The 17695-nt window shown below is 38.0% G+C and overlaps 1 protein-coding gene across 1 annotated transcript in view; it reads left to right on the top strand.

The window, feature by feature from the left end:
* Positions 1 to 16216, top strand: part of LOC126183415 (uncharacterized) — a 101173-nt gene extending 84957 nt beyond the window's left edge. The window contains exon 3 of the mRNA XM_049925365.1: positions 16036 to 16216. Coding sequence (XP_049781322.1) covers positions 16036 to 16104 — 69 coding nt within the window. The 3' untranslated portion in view covers positions 16105 to 16216. The remainder of the gene's footprint in view (positions 1 to 16035) is intronic.
* Positions 16217 to 17695: the final 1479 nt, after the last annotated feature.

The following is a 17695-nucleotide window of genomic DNA, read 5'->3' as shown; positions in this document are numbered from 1 at the left end:
TGGATATTACATAGGGAAGAAAATTAATCAAGCTCTAAGTGCCCAGTCATAATAGTCATAGTACTTAAAATGTGCAGAGCAATACATTTAGTCACTATATTACATGATTGTGTGTGGAAGTGAATAGTTACAAGCTTTTTTTGTTTGTTCATTGGTGCTTTTTAATTTCTAGTTGCTGTATGTGCGTTTTCATGACACTCATGTAGTTATCTTTTTTGCATAGGGTAGTTGTATGCAGTCTAATTTACATACTCCTTCAAGATTTTTCTTTAGCGTGGCATATTGACTTATTCGTGTGCTTCATGACATATGGGGCCATGTGTGCAAACCTTAATAGTGTTTGGAACCTCAGCCAGCTGTAGCAAAGTTAGCACTTTTTTGTGTGATTCAGTACTAATTAGTCAGTCTCAGATGATACACCTTTTAAATTTATCAGACATAGTTACTTGCATTGATAGCAACATAAATTCAGCAGCTACAGTAGGTACAGTTAATAGGCTACAAATTGCTGCACTACATTGTAATGGGGACGAGCTCATTATACTGGTGTTACCTGGCAGCACTAATGCTGCTTCATTCAAGTGTGCCTGATAAATCTGGATTGCCATTGTCCATGTGTCAGTGGCAACCATGCACAGATTGTACATCAACAGGTTAATAGTGAACGTGGGATACTAGGTGCCAGGCTGCTCCTGCATACTTCAACAACAAATGTTAGTTGTATGATTTTACTAAGATTCCTGAGCCTGGGTTCTAAGGTAATTTTTAATTCATATTAGTGGCTGGCTGAAGTGTTGACGACTACCATCACCAGTGGGGTTTGGTAACTTAGCTAACAATTAGTAGTACTGTATCCTGGACCAAGTGGATGGCTCTGATTCGGATCTGCATAGAAGGCTTTAAAGCAAAGGCTATGCTGATTCTCTGACACTCTTGAGTGCAAATTTGTCAACCTGATGTGCTGGGTAGAGAACTATAGGGCCTTCTAAATAGGTAAGGTGTACATAGTGCGCAGATAGCAGCTTCTTGGTTAGAACAGTTCATGAATTGTGCACATTAGGATTTTTTACGTCAGAGAGAGAGAGAGAGAGAGAGAGAGAGAGAGAGAGAGAGCGCAAGTATTCTAGAGCATACCTTATTGAATAATATAATTGATTAAATATTTTCATACAGAAGGAGAAAAATATTTTGCAATGAACTGGTTTATAAACAGTGGTACACGATTTGTTACAAGAACAAATTTTATGATGATGGCACAATTGACAGTGTGTAGGGATGAAGTAATTGTAAAATAGTTCCATATTGTATTAACCATTGCAAATTAACTTTGTTTAACAAACTGCTTCTTCTTTCATTTTGTAGATAATGTCTATTTAATTGGCAGAGTTAAATACACAACTATTTCATTTGCTCTTTAGGTGAATCACAGTGTTGTCTTTCTTTCCATCTTGTACAGTAGTGAAAATGAGTAGAACAACACAGAAAATGATTATGTATAGCTATGAATTCATGTGTGATATCTACATGTGCCAATATATTGAAACTGATATGTACCACGTATATATTTTTTAAAAGTGATCATAGTGGCATTAGAGTGAGGTAGTTCTGGGCTCATTTAACAGCTTGCATCAGTTAGAGTAATTGAAGGATGCCTGAAGTGTACGGAATTAGAAATTGGTGTGTTTCTGCATGTGAATATGCAATTTTTGAACTGACCCAGCTGTCAAAATTATTCTACTGTTGATTCAGTGTAAATACTTATTCTCAACCCAATCAATTTAATTCCATAGTACATAAAGTGATAAAAACTGATTTGGATGCCATTGTAATATTGTGATGTGCAATTCTAAACAGCCCCATTTAATTCATTCTGTAGCAGTTAATTTGTTAGGAGTGGACTGTACTCACCTCCTCCTCCTCGTGAAAGAATTTTGCCACTGTAATTTTGGTATTTTCCTTTGAATCTGTTGACTTTTATTTCATTTTATATTATGTATATAAAATTAGTTTTTACTTCTTTTTGTTTTGAACCAGGTGTATTAGTGATTCTGATTCAAACTTTTAGTCACACTTGCTGAGTACATGAAGTAATTTCCCACATAATATTAATGTGATTGAATATTGACCTTATCTATGACCATCACCACTTTTATGACTGTTGAACACTAATTTTATGCACTGAATAAAACAACTCGTTGGACAAACAGCAAACTTCTTCTTAACCTTTAGACACATCATTTATCTTTGGTTTTACGAAGCTGGTCATTCACTATTTTGTTAAGTGATAATGATGAATAATGTCGCAGTAATTTTGGTCTTGTTTATTGGAAAAAACCATCATTTGTATAACAAATTTTTGAACAATGACCACAAAATCACACCACCAACTGCTATTGAAACCCAGATCTTACATCGAGCGAGTTGGTGCAGTGGTTAGCACACTGGACTCTCATTCGGGAGGACGACGGTTCAATTCCGTCTCCGGCCATCCTGATTTAGGTTTTCCGTGATTTCCCTAAATCGCTTCAGGCAAATGCCGGGATGGTTCCTTTGAAAGGGCACGGCCGATTTCCTTCCCCATCCTTCCCTCACCCGAGCTTGCGCTCCGTCTCTAATGACCTCGTTGTCGACGGGACGTTAAACACTAATATCCTCCTCCTCCCAGATCTTACCTTATTACTTCAAAAGGTTCTCAGCTATCTTGTAGAAGGCAGCTGCTCCATTGAAAGCGTCATTTAAAACAGGCAGGTGTTTATTATTCATGAAGGCATGTATTACTTGCCTCTGTCTAGTATCTGCTTGCTTAGTTTCAGTAACCAAGGACTGTGATTAGAAATTTTTGTATCACAACTCACGAACTACTGTTTTTTATGTCTGTTGAGTGTGGGAATCAGACCATATTTTTATTTTGTGTACAAAAGTACATTTCCTTAAGCATTTAATACTTGTATCTCCACTTACAACTTTGTACATCTACATAAATGCTCAGCAAGCCACCGTACCGTGCGTGACAGAAGGTGCCCTGTACCTCTACTTGTCATTTCTCCTCCTGTTCCACTTGCAAATAGTGAGGGAAAAATGACTGTACACCTCCATATGAGCCCCAGTTTCATGTATCTTTGTGGTCCTTATGTGTGATGTGTGTTGGCAGCTGTAGAACGTTATACAGTCAGCTTCAAATGCCAGTTCTCTAAATTTCCTCAATAGTGTTTCTCGGAAAGGATGTCGCCTTCCCTCCAGGGATTCCCATAGGAGTTCTCGAAGCAGCTCCTTAACACTTACGTGTTGTTCGAACCTACTGGTGACAAATCTAGCTGCTGCCTCTGAATTTATTGTCTTCCTTCAATTCGATGTGGTACAGATCCCAAACACTCAAGCAGTACTCAAAAATAGTTTGCACCAGCGTCCTATGTGCAGTCTCCTCCTCTTTCCTAAAATTATCCCAATAAACCGAAGTCAACAATTTACCTTCCCTACCACAGTTTTCACATGCTTGTTCCACCTCCTATTGCTTTGCAGCGTTACGCACAGATATTTAAATGACTTGATTGTGTCAAGCAGGACACTAGTAATATTGTATCTGAATATTACAGGTTTGTTCTTCCTACTCATCCGCATTAACTTATATTTTTCCAAATTAAGAGCTAGCTGCCATTCATCACACCAATTGGAAATTTTGTGTAAGTTGTCTTGTATTTTCCTACAGTCACTTAACTTCGACACCTTACTGTACACCATGGCATCATCAGTAAATAATCGCAGATTGCTGCCCACCTTGTCTGCCAAATCATTTATGTATATAGAGAACAATAGCAGCCCTATCACACTTGCCAGGGGCACACTTGATGCTACACATTTCTCTGATGAATACTGAATGTCGAGGACTACATACTGGGTTCTATTATTTATGAAGTCCTTGAGTCACTTGCATATCTGTGAATTTATTGCATATGCTCGTACCTGGGTTATCAGCCTGCAGTGGGGCACCATGTCAAATGCTTTCTGGAAATCTAGAAATGTGGAATCTACCTGTTGCCCTTCATTGATTGTTCTCAGTATACTTTCATTGGAGAGGCGTGTTCATAGGCTGTAGATTTAGAACGCTTGGCTGCACAACTTCCGTCAGTTTTGCTTCGTTTACATCCAGAACCTTCACTTACGTAACAGTTTCTGGTGCATCTTTTATAGTGTTTCCACATTTAGGTATTTCCAAATTTTTCAGAATATTTGCTTTCTTGTTGCGTCATGTATCAATTGACTTTTCTTTTGGATCTGTTACTTCTACAGCTGAGTGACGTGGTGCAGTGGTTAGCACACTGGAATCTCATTCGGGAGGATGATGGTTCAAACACGCATCCAGCCATCCTGATTTAGGTTTTTCGTAATTTCTCTAAATTGCTTCAGGCAAATGCCGGACGGTTCCTTCGAAAGGGCATGGCTGACTTCGTTCCCCATCCTTGCCTAATCCAATGGGACTGATAACCTCACTGTTTGGTTCGTTCCCCCAAACCAGCTAACAAACTAACTTCAACATTATTTTTAGTTCCTTTGTTTATTTGTTCAGTGTGCGGTGTGGCCAAGGCCATCATCCCTTCAGATCTGACACACTGACACATTTCCTACTGCAGTCTCTGGCTTCATGTCAGGTTTGTTTATTTCACAATCTTCTGTGGCTTTTCTGTCTCTTTTTAAATAGCCATTGTTATATTGTATTTGTATAATTGTCGGATATCTCGGAGGAGATTATATCAAGATCAAATGCAGAAGTGTTGGAAGAGGATGAAGAAGGAAAAGTAAACATTGTAGGATGAGAAAAGAGAAATTAAGGGTTGTAACACACTATTTCAGACCGACAAGCTGGAAAATGTCAGACAGAAAATAATGAAGAATAGACTGGATGTATCAGGTGCATGTGAAGTGAGATGCCCATGTAAAGGAGAATTGGGTTGTGGAGAGTATAAATTGTTTTACTCGAACAGAGAGAACAGTGACAGCTGTGGTGTAGCAATTGTGATAGGAAAATGGCAGATGAAAAATGTATTGAAAGTGGAGTACATAGACGAAGGACATGATGATGATGATGGTGATGATGATGATGATGATGATGATGATGATATTGAGGTGACAATAACGATGTTGTTTTAATACAAATACATGTCCCAACAAGCCCACACATTGAAGAAGCAGAAAAATATAATGAAAAGATTCAATAAATTATGGATAAAGAAAAAATTAACGCCTACATCGTCCTAATGCAAAATTTGGGTGCAGTTGTAGGACACGGAAAAGAGGGGATGTGGGTGGATGATTTGGATTGGGAAACAGGAATGAGAGGGGTGAATGGCTGGTTAATTTCCACAGAGAATTATCTCTTGTGATACACAATGTTTGAACATCATAGAAGATGAAGATATATGTAGATATCTAGGGTGAAGCAGGACAGATCCCAAATTGATTATATCATAATTCAGTATAGGTACAAAAACTGCATAAAATATGTCAGAGCATACCCAGGAGCCAACAGATTTGGACCACAGCTTGGTGGTGATGGACTTGCAAATAAAGTTGAAGAGAATGAGAGGAGGAAAGCCAAGAGAGAAATTTAACTGAGAAAGACTGAAGGAAGAAGGTAAGGGAGCTGAGTTGGAAAACACATTTCTCAAAAGGGTATAGAGGATCCAAAGAAGAGAGTGCAAGTGAGAAATAGAAGAGGAGGAGACAAAACCTGAATGAATCTGCAGAAGTAGTTAGAGAGGCGTGGAAGTTCGAAAGAACAAGGAAGGAATAGTTCACTAAGACACTGCTTGGTAAGATGTAAGGCATTAGGAACTGAGGAAGGGAAAAGAATCTACAGAAAGTGGAATAATGAATTAAGAACAGAAACAGAAGAGGCAAGAAGACATGGATGAAAGAGGAATGTAAGGAAATAGAGAAACTAGAAAAGGGAGGAAGATATGAAGTAATGTATAGATTAGCTGCTGACCTAGTCTTTGAAGCAAAGAAAAGCAGGACAAGTATCCAAATAGAAATAAGTTACAGTGTAATGGATCATAAAACAGAGGAAGTGTTGGGCAGGTGCCAGGAATACATAGAGTGCATATATAAGGCTGATGGAAAAACCAAACATTATTGAGTTAGAAGAAGAGACGAGAGTTACAGAACAGGACAAATGATGCCGTTTCTTGGAAGGAGAAGTAGAAAGGGCTTTAAGAGAGAGAGAGAATCATAAAGCAAGTGGAATTGGTGGATTACCAATAGAGTTGTATAAAGAGCCTTGGGAGTAGTGGTGTGAGAAAGTTAACTTACATAGCTAATAAGATAATGAAAAAGGTAAATGGCCGGATGACTTTACCTCGGCATTAATGATACTAACTGAGAAGAAAAGCAATGCCAAGAAATGTTAGGCTTTTAGAACCATAAGTTTGATTTCTCATGCAGCAAAAGTTCTAAGGGTGATAAACAGAAGACTTCACAGTAGACTGGCAAAAAGTATTGCAGAGGAACAGTATGGATTTAGAAGAGGGCAAGGTAAAAGAGATGCAATTTGACTGTTGAGAATTAGAGTTGAGAGACACATTGAAAGAGAAGTTTAGACTGTTTTTATTGACTTGGAGAAAGCCTTTGATAGAGTACAGTCCAATAAATTAATTTACATATTAAGGAAGACTGGAGTCAACTGGAGGGATAGAAGGTTGATTAAATATCGATACCTATAACAGATGATACCAGTGCAGATTGGGAATGAGATGACAGAGGAAAGCACATTTGGAAGGGGAATGAGGCAAGCTTGCTGTCTCTCCCCAGTTTTGTGTAACATGTATGTTACTCAGAAATGTTTGAGACGAAAAAGAGGAGAGCGGGTTGGTGGTGGGAGGATAAGTGTGGGATTGACTTGCGGACGATGTGGTGTTATTGGCAGAGAGTGAAAGGACTAGGATTGTAATTTTAAAAGAATTAAATGAGACCTGTGAGAAATTCAGAATGAGAATTAATAAGAAAAAGACAAAATGTATAGCAATAAGTGCAGGAAAACTGTTACTATAAAGATAGGGCAGGAAGATAGAGAACAAGTTAGTGCTTTCAAATATCTCAGAGGGCATAATTACAGAAGACATGGGATGCAGTAAGGAGGTGAAAACATGTATAGCAATTGCCAAGAGGCATTTAATAAGAGGAGACTTGTATGTGGGTGCATGGTCAGGGAATTCAGAAAGAGACTGGCAAAGTGCTGGATATTGAGCATGGCTTTGTACAGAGCTGAGGTACGGACTCTGAGGAAAGTAGAAGAAAGAAGAATAGAAGCATTTGAGATGTGGATTTGGAGGATGATGGAAGGGATAAAATGGGTAGACAAAGTGAGAAATGAGGTGGCAGTGAGAAGATTGGGGGAAGAGAGAGAAATTTAAAGTTAACAGGAAGAGGAAGCACGATTGGCTTTGACTTTTTATAAAGAGATTGTTTACTGATGGATGCTGTGGAAGGAATGATGAATGGAAGGAGAAGAAGATACAAGATAAGTTGGTGGAGAGTATAAGGATATAAAAAAATTACAAGAAAACAAAGAGGGTAGCAAATGACAAGACTGTATGGAGAGCAAAGTTTGGAGACCTGCCCTAGGGCAGAACACACGATGATGATGATGATGATGATGATGATGATGATGATGATGATGATGATGATGATGATGATGTTGTATGATTTTTGAATGGTCCTGTTCATTTGCATATTATCTTGCTATGGCATCCTGCTTGTTCTTTGGAAGATAAGTTTTTTCCCTATTTGAAGCTGTACGCAACAGGTTACATTCTTAACCACTAAAAACAAGTTGTTCTTGGCACATTCTTTTTGTACAGTTTTTATTATTCAGTAATCAAATAAATAAAGTATATATTTGTCAGTCCTAGGAGCCACCCATATTTGTAGCATGTTGTTGTTGTTGTTGTTGTTGTTGTCTTCAGTCCTGAGACTGGTTTGATGCAGCTCTCCATGCTACTCTATCCTGTGCAAGCTTCTTCATCTCCCAGTACCTACTGCAACCTACATTCTTCTGAATCTGCTTAGTGTATTCATCTCTTGGTCTCCCCCTACGATTTTTACCCTCCACGCTGCCCTCCAATACTAAATTGGTGATCCCTTGATGCCTCAGAACATGTCCTACCAACCGATCCCTTCTTCTAGTCAAGTTGTGCCACAAACTTCTCTTCTCCCCAATCCTATTCAATACTTCCTCATTAGTTATGTGGTCCACCCATCTTATCTTCAGCATTCTTCTGTAGCACCACGTTTCGAAAGCTTCTATTCTCTTCTTGTCCAAACTATTTTCCGTCCATGTTTCACTTCCATACATGGCTACACTCTATACAAATACTTTCAGAAATCACTTCCTGACACTTAAATCTATACTCGATGTTAACAAATTTCTCTTCTTCAGAAACGCTTTCCTTGCCATTGCCAGTCTACATTTTATATCCTCTCTACTTCGACCATCATCAGTTATTTTGCTCCCCAAATAGCAAAACTCCTTTACTACTTTAAGTGTCTCATTTCCTAATCTAATACACTCAACAGCACCCGACTTAATTCGACTACATTCCATTATCCTCGTTTTGCTTTTGTTGATGTTCATCTTATATCTTCCCTTCAAGACACCATCCATTCCGTTCAACTGCTCTTCCAAGTCCTTTGCTGTCTCTGACAGAATTACAATGTCATCGGCGATCCTCAAAGTTTTTATTTCTTCTCCATGGATTTTAATACCTACTCCGAACTTTTCTTTTGTTTCCTTTACTGCTTGCTCAATATACAGATTGAATAACATCGGGGAGAGGCTACAACCCTGTCTTACTCCCTTCCCAACCACTGCTTCCCTTTCATGTCCCTCGACTCTTATAACTGCCATCTGGTTTCTGTACAAATTGTAAATAGCCTTTCGCTTCCTGTATTTTACCCCTGCCACCTTTAGAATTTGAAAGAGAGTATTCCAATCAACATTGTCAAAAGCTTTCTCTAAGTCTACAAATGCTAGAAACGTAGGTTTGTCTTTCCTTAATCTTTCTTCTAAAATAAGTCGTAAGGTCAGTATTGCCTCACGTGTTCCAGTATTTCTACGGAATCCAAACTGATCTTCCCCGAAGTCGGCTTCTATCAGTTTTTCCATTCGTCTGTAAAGAATTTGTGTTAGTATTTTGCAGCTGTGGCTTATTAAACTGATAGTTCGGTAATTTTCACATCTGTCAACACCTCCTTTCTTTGGGATTGGAATAATTATATTCTTCTTGAAGTCTATTTGTAGCATGAAGAATCTAATTTAAGATGTCATGTTATGCTAAAATTAGACCGCACTGTTCTGTAATGCATCGTTATAATCATTTATTATCTTGCTGTACTCTGTTACTTTCACATAAAACTGGATAAATATTTCCACTAGTGATAGTTCTACTTATGCTATCGCATGCCCATGCTTTTCAATTTATCAGAATAAGTGTTGTGTTATGCAGCCATTTTTCATCTTCTCTGTCCAGTATTCATGTGTATGTTGTAGAGCAATATTGACAGTTTCACAACTGTTGTCACGTTTATTTTGTCTAATGTCTAATTACTTGGCTCTTAAATTGAAGGTGTTAGTGCATGAAAATAGTAGTGTACAAATACATAAATATTTCCATAGGGCATGCTTATCCAGTGATCATGTGCTAATACATTACAGCACACTGTAAATATTGCACTTAAATTATGCCATTTATTTTTGAATATGAGATGAAAAACACATTTAAAGTATTGGAAACAAGACTTGTTTCATAGTGCTCCCTCCGCAATAACTAGAAATCAGTGTTGAGTGAGTGCTGAAATGATCGTCAGCTGTACTGCAATCGGCTCAGAGAAGGGACACAGCTGTCTTGTTTTTGATTACACATGCCCCGATATGACATCATTCCTTCCCTTTCTTTGAAAATGTGTGTAAAATATTGTCTAAACATAGGATATGATGGAGTTTTGAGTAGTAATTGATATATCGCTACTGTGGCTCAGTGGTTCAGCACGCTGACTAGCAATTCGTTGGCTAGGGTTGGGTTACTGTTTTCACTCCCTCTTATCCCACCCCCTTGCTATGTTAACCAATTAGTTATAAAATTTAAATATATTTTTAACAGTTCAATTTATGTATGTAAAATTAATATATTCAGTTTCATTATGATTACTACCCTTGTAGGTCAAAAGACAATAGGTGGTGGTAAAAAAATGAGTACTTGAGGAAATTCAGTATGAAAGTGTATGAAAAGAGTTGGATCTGTGAGTGTGATGTTCACAGTGCACTTTTTTGCTTACCATGTTCTTCAGGAACAATGGTGTGCAGCGTACATGATGAGTGAAAGATGTGGGACACATTTATGTGTTAATAAATGAAAATAGCAGAAATCATAAACACATAACCAACATATTTGATCTTAGCGTATTAGGTAAAACTAATACCATAACTATATTAAGTCATGAAGACATAGTGAAACACAATCTGCTTAATTTTTGTAGAACTGTATAGCAGCACATGGGTAAAATTTGCACTAACCACCCAGGGTTTGTTGTTGTTGTTGTTGTTGTTGTTGTTGTTGTTGTGGTCTTCAGTCCTGAGACTGGTTTGATGCAGCTCTCCACACTACTCTATCCTGTGCAAGCTTCTTCATCTCCCAGTACCTACTGCAGCCTACATCCTTTTGAATCTGCTTAGTGTATTCATCTCTTGGTCTCCCTCTACGATTTTTACCCTCCACACTGCCCTCCAATACTAAATTGGTGATCCCTTGATGCCTCAGAATATGTCCTACCAACCAATACCTTCTTCTAGTCAAGTTGTGCCACAAACTTCTCTTCTCCCCAATCCTACTCAATACCTCCCCGTTAGTTATGTGATCTACCCACCTAATCTTCAACATTCTTCTGTAGCACCTCATTTCGAAAGCTTCTATTCTCTTCTTCTCTAAACTATTTATCGCCCATGTTTCACTTCCATACATGGCCACACTCCATACAAATACTTTCAGAAATGACTTCCTGACACTTAAATCTGTATTCGATGTTAACAAATTTCTCTTCTTCAGAAACGCTTTTCTTGCCATTGCCAGTCTACATTTTATATCCTCTCTATTTCGAACCATCATCAGTTATTTTGCTCCCCAAAAACCCAGGGTTCATATGTGGTGAAATTAAAAAACAATATAAAGGCAAAGTAATTTATATTGTAGACAGCATTTTCTCATTTTCTAATGGTACATACGAAACTACTCGGTTCCAGCATATGGTGCATTCAAAACAGAACAAATAGTATAGTGACACACACACACACACACACACACACACACACACACACACAGAGAGAGAGAGAGAGAGAGAGAGAGAGAGAGAGAGAGAGAGAGAGAGTGTGTGTGTGTGTGTGTGTGTGTGTGTGTGTGTGCGCGTGCGCGCGCGTACGTGCGTGCGTGCAGTCAAGTCGACTAAGAATGAGAGATCTGCACCCTGTTCTGGATTTTTTAATTTTGCTTCCTGCTTTCCTTTTTACATCAGAAATTCAACAATAGTGGGTGTTAACATGAAAAATCATTCCAGCCATGCCCCTTGATCTAACAAACATATTCCACTGGAATATATCAATTGTAGTCAATGAAAACCTCGTAACTCCATTTTGCAGATGAAGAAAAAATGGTTTTTTAGGAAATAATATAAAGTACAGAAAGTTGCTGCATGTGTAACCATGTAATAGAAGCCTAGTTATTGACAGATAAGAGAAATCCATGCACTTCCAAATCTTTGATTGTTGAGTCACTTGTTAGTGGAATTACAAGTTTCCACAGAGAGGTAGGGGTAGAGGTAAGAGGTTTTCATTGCCTACCATCAGTGTAATGTACCCATACTCTTTGTTTATTTGTATTAAAAACTGTTGAAACTGACGGAGTAATAGTGCATGCAATTTCAGAAAATTTACTGTTTATACCCCCAATTTCATCATGAACGTGCCTGCAAATTTAGCACAAAGTGCTTCTTGATGTACAGAATGATAAATTCTGGATAAATCTATTGGCTGTTGTAATTTTTTGCTCTTTCATTGTCAATTAATTCTTTAAACTCTGTTTGTGTTGTGGTGTAATACCGTTCCCTAGTAAATTTGTGATGCCCATCAATTATATGATTGCATAATAGACATAATAGATACCAAGAATTCCCAGCCTTCTCCTCAAAAAAGAACTGTGGTCTCTGTTCATTTTTGAAGGCTTGTGATGATAGATTGGTAGACTGCATATGTTTGAGCAGCAACCGCTAGACCTTTGATCTTCCTTTATATCATGAGCAGATAGTGAGGGATAAACAGTGCTGTCACTAAGATTCCGCTGAAATGAAGAAAGTTATGTCGAGCAGAGGATGCTACACCAAATGTCGGGAAAAACAGTGGCGCATCACATTGCTAAATGAACTGTCGTGATGTTCCTGAAGAGATGGATTGAGCACAGCCGAGATAGACCGAACAAAGCTGAGACTTACTGAGTAGTGATGAGACAGGCTGAGCCTCGGACCCCACGCAAGCAGCACATTACATGTGCATAAAGCTTTTACTCCTTGGCCAGTCCTTATCTACATGGCTTGCACATTGTTGCCATGTACAGGTTATTGTGAAAGACATATCAGACATTTTCTGATAGCAACTTTAGTTTGCTATTAACGAATCATTTGATCAACGATGTCTAAAGCATACTTTGTGGCATTATAGAAGGTCACAGTTTCTGGTTTCTTATTTCCTTCTCCCCTCACTGCTACTTCAAGACTTAGTGTGCTGGAATAATGGCATTCACCTTCATTGTTACTTGATATCCTGTCTGGGTGCTCTCTGGCTTATCAGTCTTTTTCAAAATGATGGTATCTATGTCAGAATTGTTCTTCTTCACAAGTTGGTGAATTTTCTTCATTGTTCCCACTAATAACATTTCCTTCTGTGGTTTCTTGTCAAGCTAAATGAATATGAAAAAGTTATAATGTTCCTTCCTTGGTTTAGAAAAGGCTCCATGAGCCTAAGAACAATTTACTCTTCCAATGGCCGGTTGTTTGGTTGACCTACCTTCTTACCAAGATATGGTAAGGCATTGCAATGATCTTGGATGCCCCATCTACAGCTATCCAATACTTGAGTCTCTATTTGTCAGTTACATTTGGCATAAACTGGGTAAATCTGCATCTTGCTTTACTTGGAAGTAGTTGCTCATCAGTTGTATTATTTTCAGCAGGATTGTGACAGGGGAGGTAGTTTTGCACAAACTTATCCTCTATTTCAGAAATAAGAGCGCTCTTTTCAGCAGGGGTGCATTGAGCTCGGTATGACTTCTCATTGAAGTGGAGGAATCTGATACACTCAAAATGCGTCATCATTTTATCAGTGATAAAATTACGCTCTCAATAATGTGACTAAGGGTCATCCAACAGGACACCTATAGCACAACTAATATTGTCTCCAGTTCCTCCAATATGTTCCGAGTGGTGTTTTTCTTATTTTGTTCAGAGTCTTCAGTTCTGTGTGTTTTTATGGTACGTGGCATCAATTCTAAAAGAAGCCTGAAGGCACTGATGACTGAGTCACGCACTTGGTGGCAGGAATATGCAGTGGGCCCTCCTGTGTTCTTCTTCGTTGTGACGACATGTTAGTGTCCATCCATTGTGTCCCATCTCTAGCTGACTCTTGAGATTGTTGTGGAAAGAATTGTGATGGGGAGACATCTACTACAACTCTTCCTCTGTTTCACTACTTTCATTGTCAGTTGACTCTGGCAGATAAATACCATCGTGATCTGATATATCATTTCCGATTAAATATATGAGTTTTCTAGAATGTGCTAAATATCTTTATTAGTATGACCTACAGACACAACATGATTGAAAACAGTTTTACAGGCCAAAGAACGCTATCTAACTGTTGAGGCAAGTAACGACAGCAACACACGAAATTTGGCTGTAAAGTTACGTTCCAGCATCCGGTGTCACACCCTTTCTAACAGTGCGACTATCCTCATTTGAGACAGGAATTGCTGACCAAAGCAAAACGCAACAAAATGCCTTTGTAATTATCAGAAGAGCAGTATTATAAAAATGAGTTGTGCCAGTGGTTAGTTCACCCCTCCTATTGTTCTATATATACTTCACGAAGTTTGGTGGAAAAATGGTAAAAACGGAATTCTTTATTGTGAAAATAAAAGTTGATAGGTACCTTTTGATCAATTTTTACTGTTGTAGTATTAATAGTAGAAACCCATTAGGACAGTATTCCTGTTATAAATTGAACTCCTATATTCAGATGCAAAAATAATGAGAATTGTTAAGTTGTACATTATGTATGCCAAAGAAAATGTACAGAATTGCATTACCTTTAAAATAATGCTCATTGGACATACTACATTTGTCCTTACATTTCATTGATGGAAACATTTTTAGGGCCATCTGAAGTTATACCACATAGTGCCTGCAGTGATACTTGTTTCATCTCTACTGTTTTCTGCTAACGTTTTCCTTTTAGGTCACTTTTTCTTTCCAAGTAACTGGAAAAAATCACAGTGGTCAGATGTGATTGGTGCAGAACTGCCATGATATTATTTTTTTACCTAAACCTCACAAGTTCTGTGTCTCTGACAGCATTTTCATGGTGGTGCAGCCTGTTCTTTGGTAATGACAAAGCATGCCTATTTTCTGTAGTGTACAAAATTCTTTGAGCACTTGAAGGTAGTGTTGTTGGTGTACTGTAGTTTCTTGAAGGAAAAAATTCATGGTGGACTGTATTCCATTCATAAAAGGTATGAAAAAAGGCTGTTTTGTGTTTTTCCTCATCTGGTTTGCTTTTGTTGAGCATGGTGAAAAATCAGCCAGAATCCCAATTCAGAATGGTATTGACAAAGGTATTTACTGAACTTCTACCTTATCAGGTAATTTTGTGAGTGGTTACTTGCTTCATATTGTTCTTCTTGAATTACATTTTGGGAGCTACCAGGTTTGTAGAGACTTGGTACAGTCCATGTGCCAATACTCTGCTCCTTTGATGATGTTTCTGGTTTGTTTTTATTGATGACAATAAAACTCAAAGGCAAATGTAGAGGATACCAAGCACATAGTACATAGAGTGCATAGAGATTTGTAATCTGCACTTATTCCCTCATGAGTGTTGACTTAGCCTTGCCTTTTACTAGGGGCAGGGATAAAAGTATAGGCTTAATCAGATACTCATTCATGCAGAAGGCAGTACCATATCTAAATGTACTCCTATTTAGGTTGTAAATTTAACTTTATTTTATATTACTTGGTTCTGGTCATGAAACTGCTGACATTGTCATGTTGACATTACAACTTCCCTTCGAATTGCCTATAATTTTCTCTGTGTCAGTAAACTGTGGTGGAGGTATGCAGTTTCAGCACATGATGATATGATCATGTCTGGCTTGTGGCCTACTGTAACTGACAATAATTTAATTTACATGACCTACAGAAAATGAATACTAGTGTAAAAATGGTTCTACAAATAAGTAGGAGTTCCACTAACAAGGCCAGTCACATTCCATATGAATCATTTATAATTAATTTAAACAAACACTTTCTTTTTGTGTAGCTAATAACTGAAGTATTGATTTTTCATTTTGACGCCATTCAGTTAACATGGTTTTATGATACGGCCAGTGAACGTAGTCTGCCAGCGTGTTCTACCCCTGGCCTTGCTTCCCCTCCTAACTGTAGACAGCCACACCCTTTCAAAACATTTATTGTGTTTGTGTATATTTTGCAGCCAAGATTTTGACTGTCACTGATGCACTTTATATTATTTCTAAGAAATGTATTTTGAACACTACATTTATCTCTTATGCTTCAGATGTGTGTATTTGTGTAAGAGAACCCTGGAGTACACTTTAAAAAATGCAAGTTTCTGAAGTGTGATACGTAAATTGAATATTTTCTTGCCACTGATAATTATTGTATTTTACATTAATGTAATACTGTATTTTCCTTTTAATTGTCTTTCAGGATGAACAAGAACACAAACTTCGTACTGGACAGGTTGCCTATAGGGACAGACGCTTCAAATTCCAGTAACTACAAGGAATTTCCTCAACTGTAAATAACTCTTAGTATTTATGTCTCTTTGTTTGTCTGTTGAAACACATTGTAATGCAGATACAGAAATAAATATTCTTCATAGCTAAAATGTACTGTGTGTACTGCAATTTCTCCTTTCCCCTTGCCTGTTGCTGATCCACCTGAGGCTGAAAGTATTTGTTCCCTGTGACACAACATTTTGAAAATGTTCATGAAATAAAGTGGATGTGCCATTATGTAAGAGATTTTGTCAAATTGTCCAATAGTTTCCCTGTCTGTTGACATGTTTTTGATTTAAAATTCATCAGCAGTTAATTTTTTGAAGCTAGACTCAACCATTGTAATTTTTGGTAAGTTAAAAGTAGAATGTAAAATATCTTACACATGATACATGAAGATATAGTAATTGGAATATGCTATGGGAGCTTGGCTGATTCTGAACTATATCCTCACCATGAGGAACTGAAGGGACCATCTCACATGATGATCTCTATCTACTAACTATATGTAACAGTGCTAGAGATTAATGCAGACGGAGGAGCATTGTGACTGGCCACTCGAAGCACAAGGAGACAGTAGCTCGTGCTGATGTGTGGTAAATGCCATTTGAAGGTAATAGTGCTTTGAGAAACATGTGATACAATAGATTTCTCTTTGTAAGAAATTGCATTTCAAGCAGAAAATATCCCTGATGTAGAGTTCATGCGGTAGGAAATAGAGAACTTCTAATGAGCCTTTCACCATCAAACTCATATGGGATAGGGACGTGCTTCAAATTTTGCACCCTTCATATCTTTACAGCATCTCACTGGAGGCAGACAAGGGTGTATATGATGATAATTCACCTCACAGTCCCTTCCAAATTTTTTCAGAATGCTTTTGTTAACACATCATGGGCATGAAACTATGTGCTTAGTTGCTGAGCAGTTGTGGGTTACCATGATTACTGCCTCCTGTTTTTGGTACCTGTTTGACTTCCATTAGCGTACTTGCAACAAAAGAACCATTAAAAAATAATTTTCAGCTTCTTGTGGCCATCCTGTCACTGAAGTAAAAATTAAGCTGTTAGTATTAGCCAGTAGCATTTATTAATGAGGAATTGGATTGGAGACATATCTTGGTTGGTACTTCTGCGTAGCAGGTGTTACCCACTATCCATATGCAGTATCTTGGCTTGTATGACTGTTGTTACTATTCTTGATAGTTGATTGCGACTCCTGTCATCGATACATTGTTACCCATGGCATTTGACTGTTGGTGATAGTTCTCTCTCCTTGTACTCGAGATACCCCGTATAAACAGTGCCATTTGGGAAAATTGGCAACTACACGTCATCAGAGATTGAGCATTTAGATGATCTGGCATTTGACTGTCGTGAACAGTCAGTATAGGGACTGACAACATCCTAGTTGTGTGAAATTTTGAACTAATACCTTTTACTTGTCTCTGATGTGGTAGTTACCTCTAATTCAATTGGGCCTTAGGGTGTAAACCCCTACCTCCAGTGTATGACCTAGCTTTGGCTTCATCCAATACAGTGTAATTTTAATAGAAAACCAAACAGTGATGTTTCCTCAGCATACTATTT

This window comes from Schistocerca cancellata, chromosome 4, assembly GCF_023864275.1.
Source record: "Schistocerca cancellata isolate TAMUIC-IGC-003103 chromosome 4, iqSchCanc2.1, whole genome shotgun sequence".
NCBI classification, from domain to species: Eukaryota; Metazoa; Arthropoda; class Insecta; order Orthoptera; family Acrididae; genus Schistocerca; species Schistocerca cancellata.
Note: the sequence above shows the minus strand (reverse complement) of the source record. Positions and strands in the feature narration are given on the sequence as shown.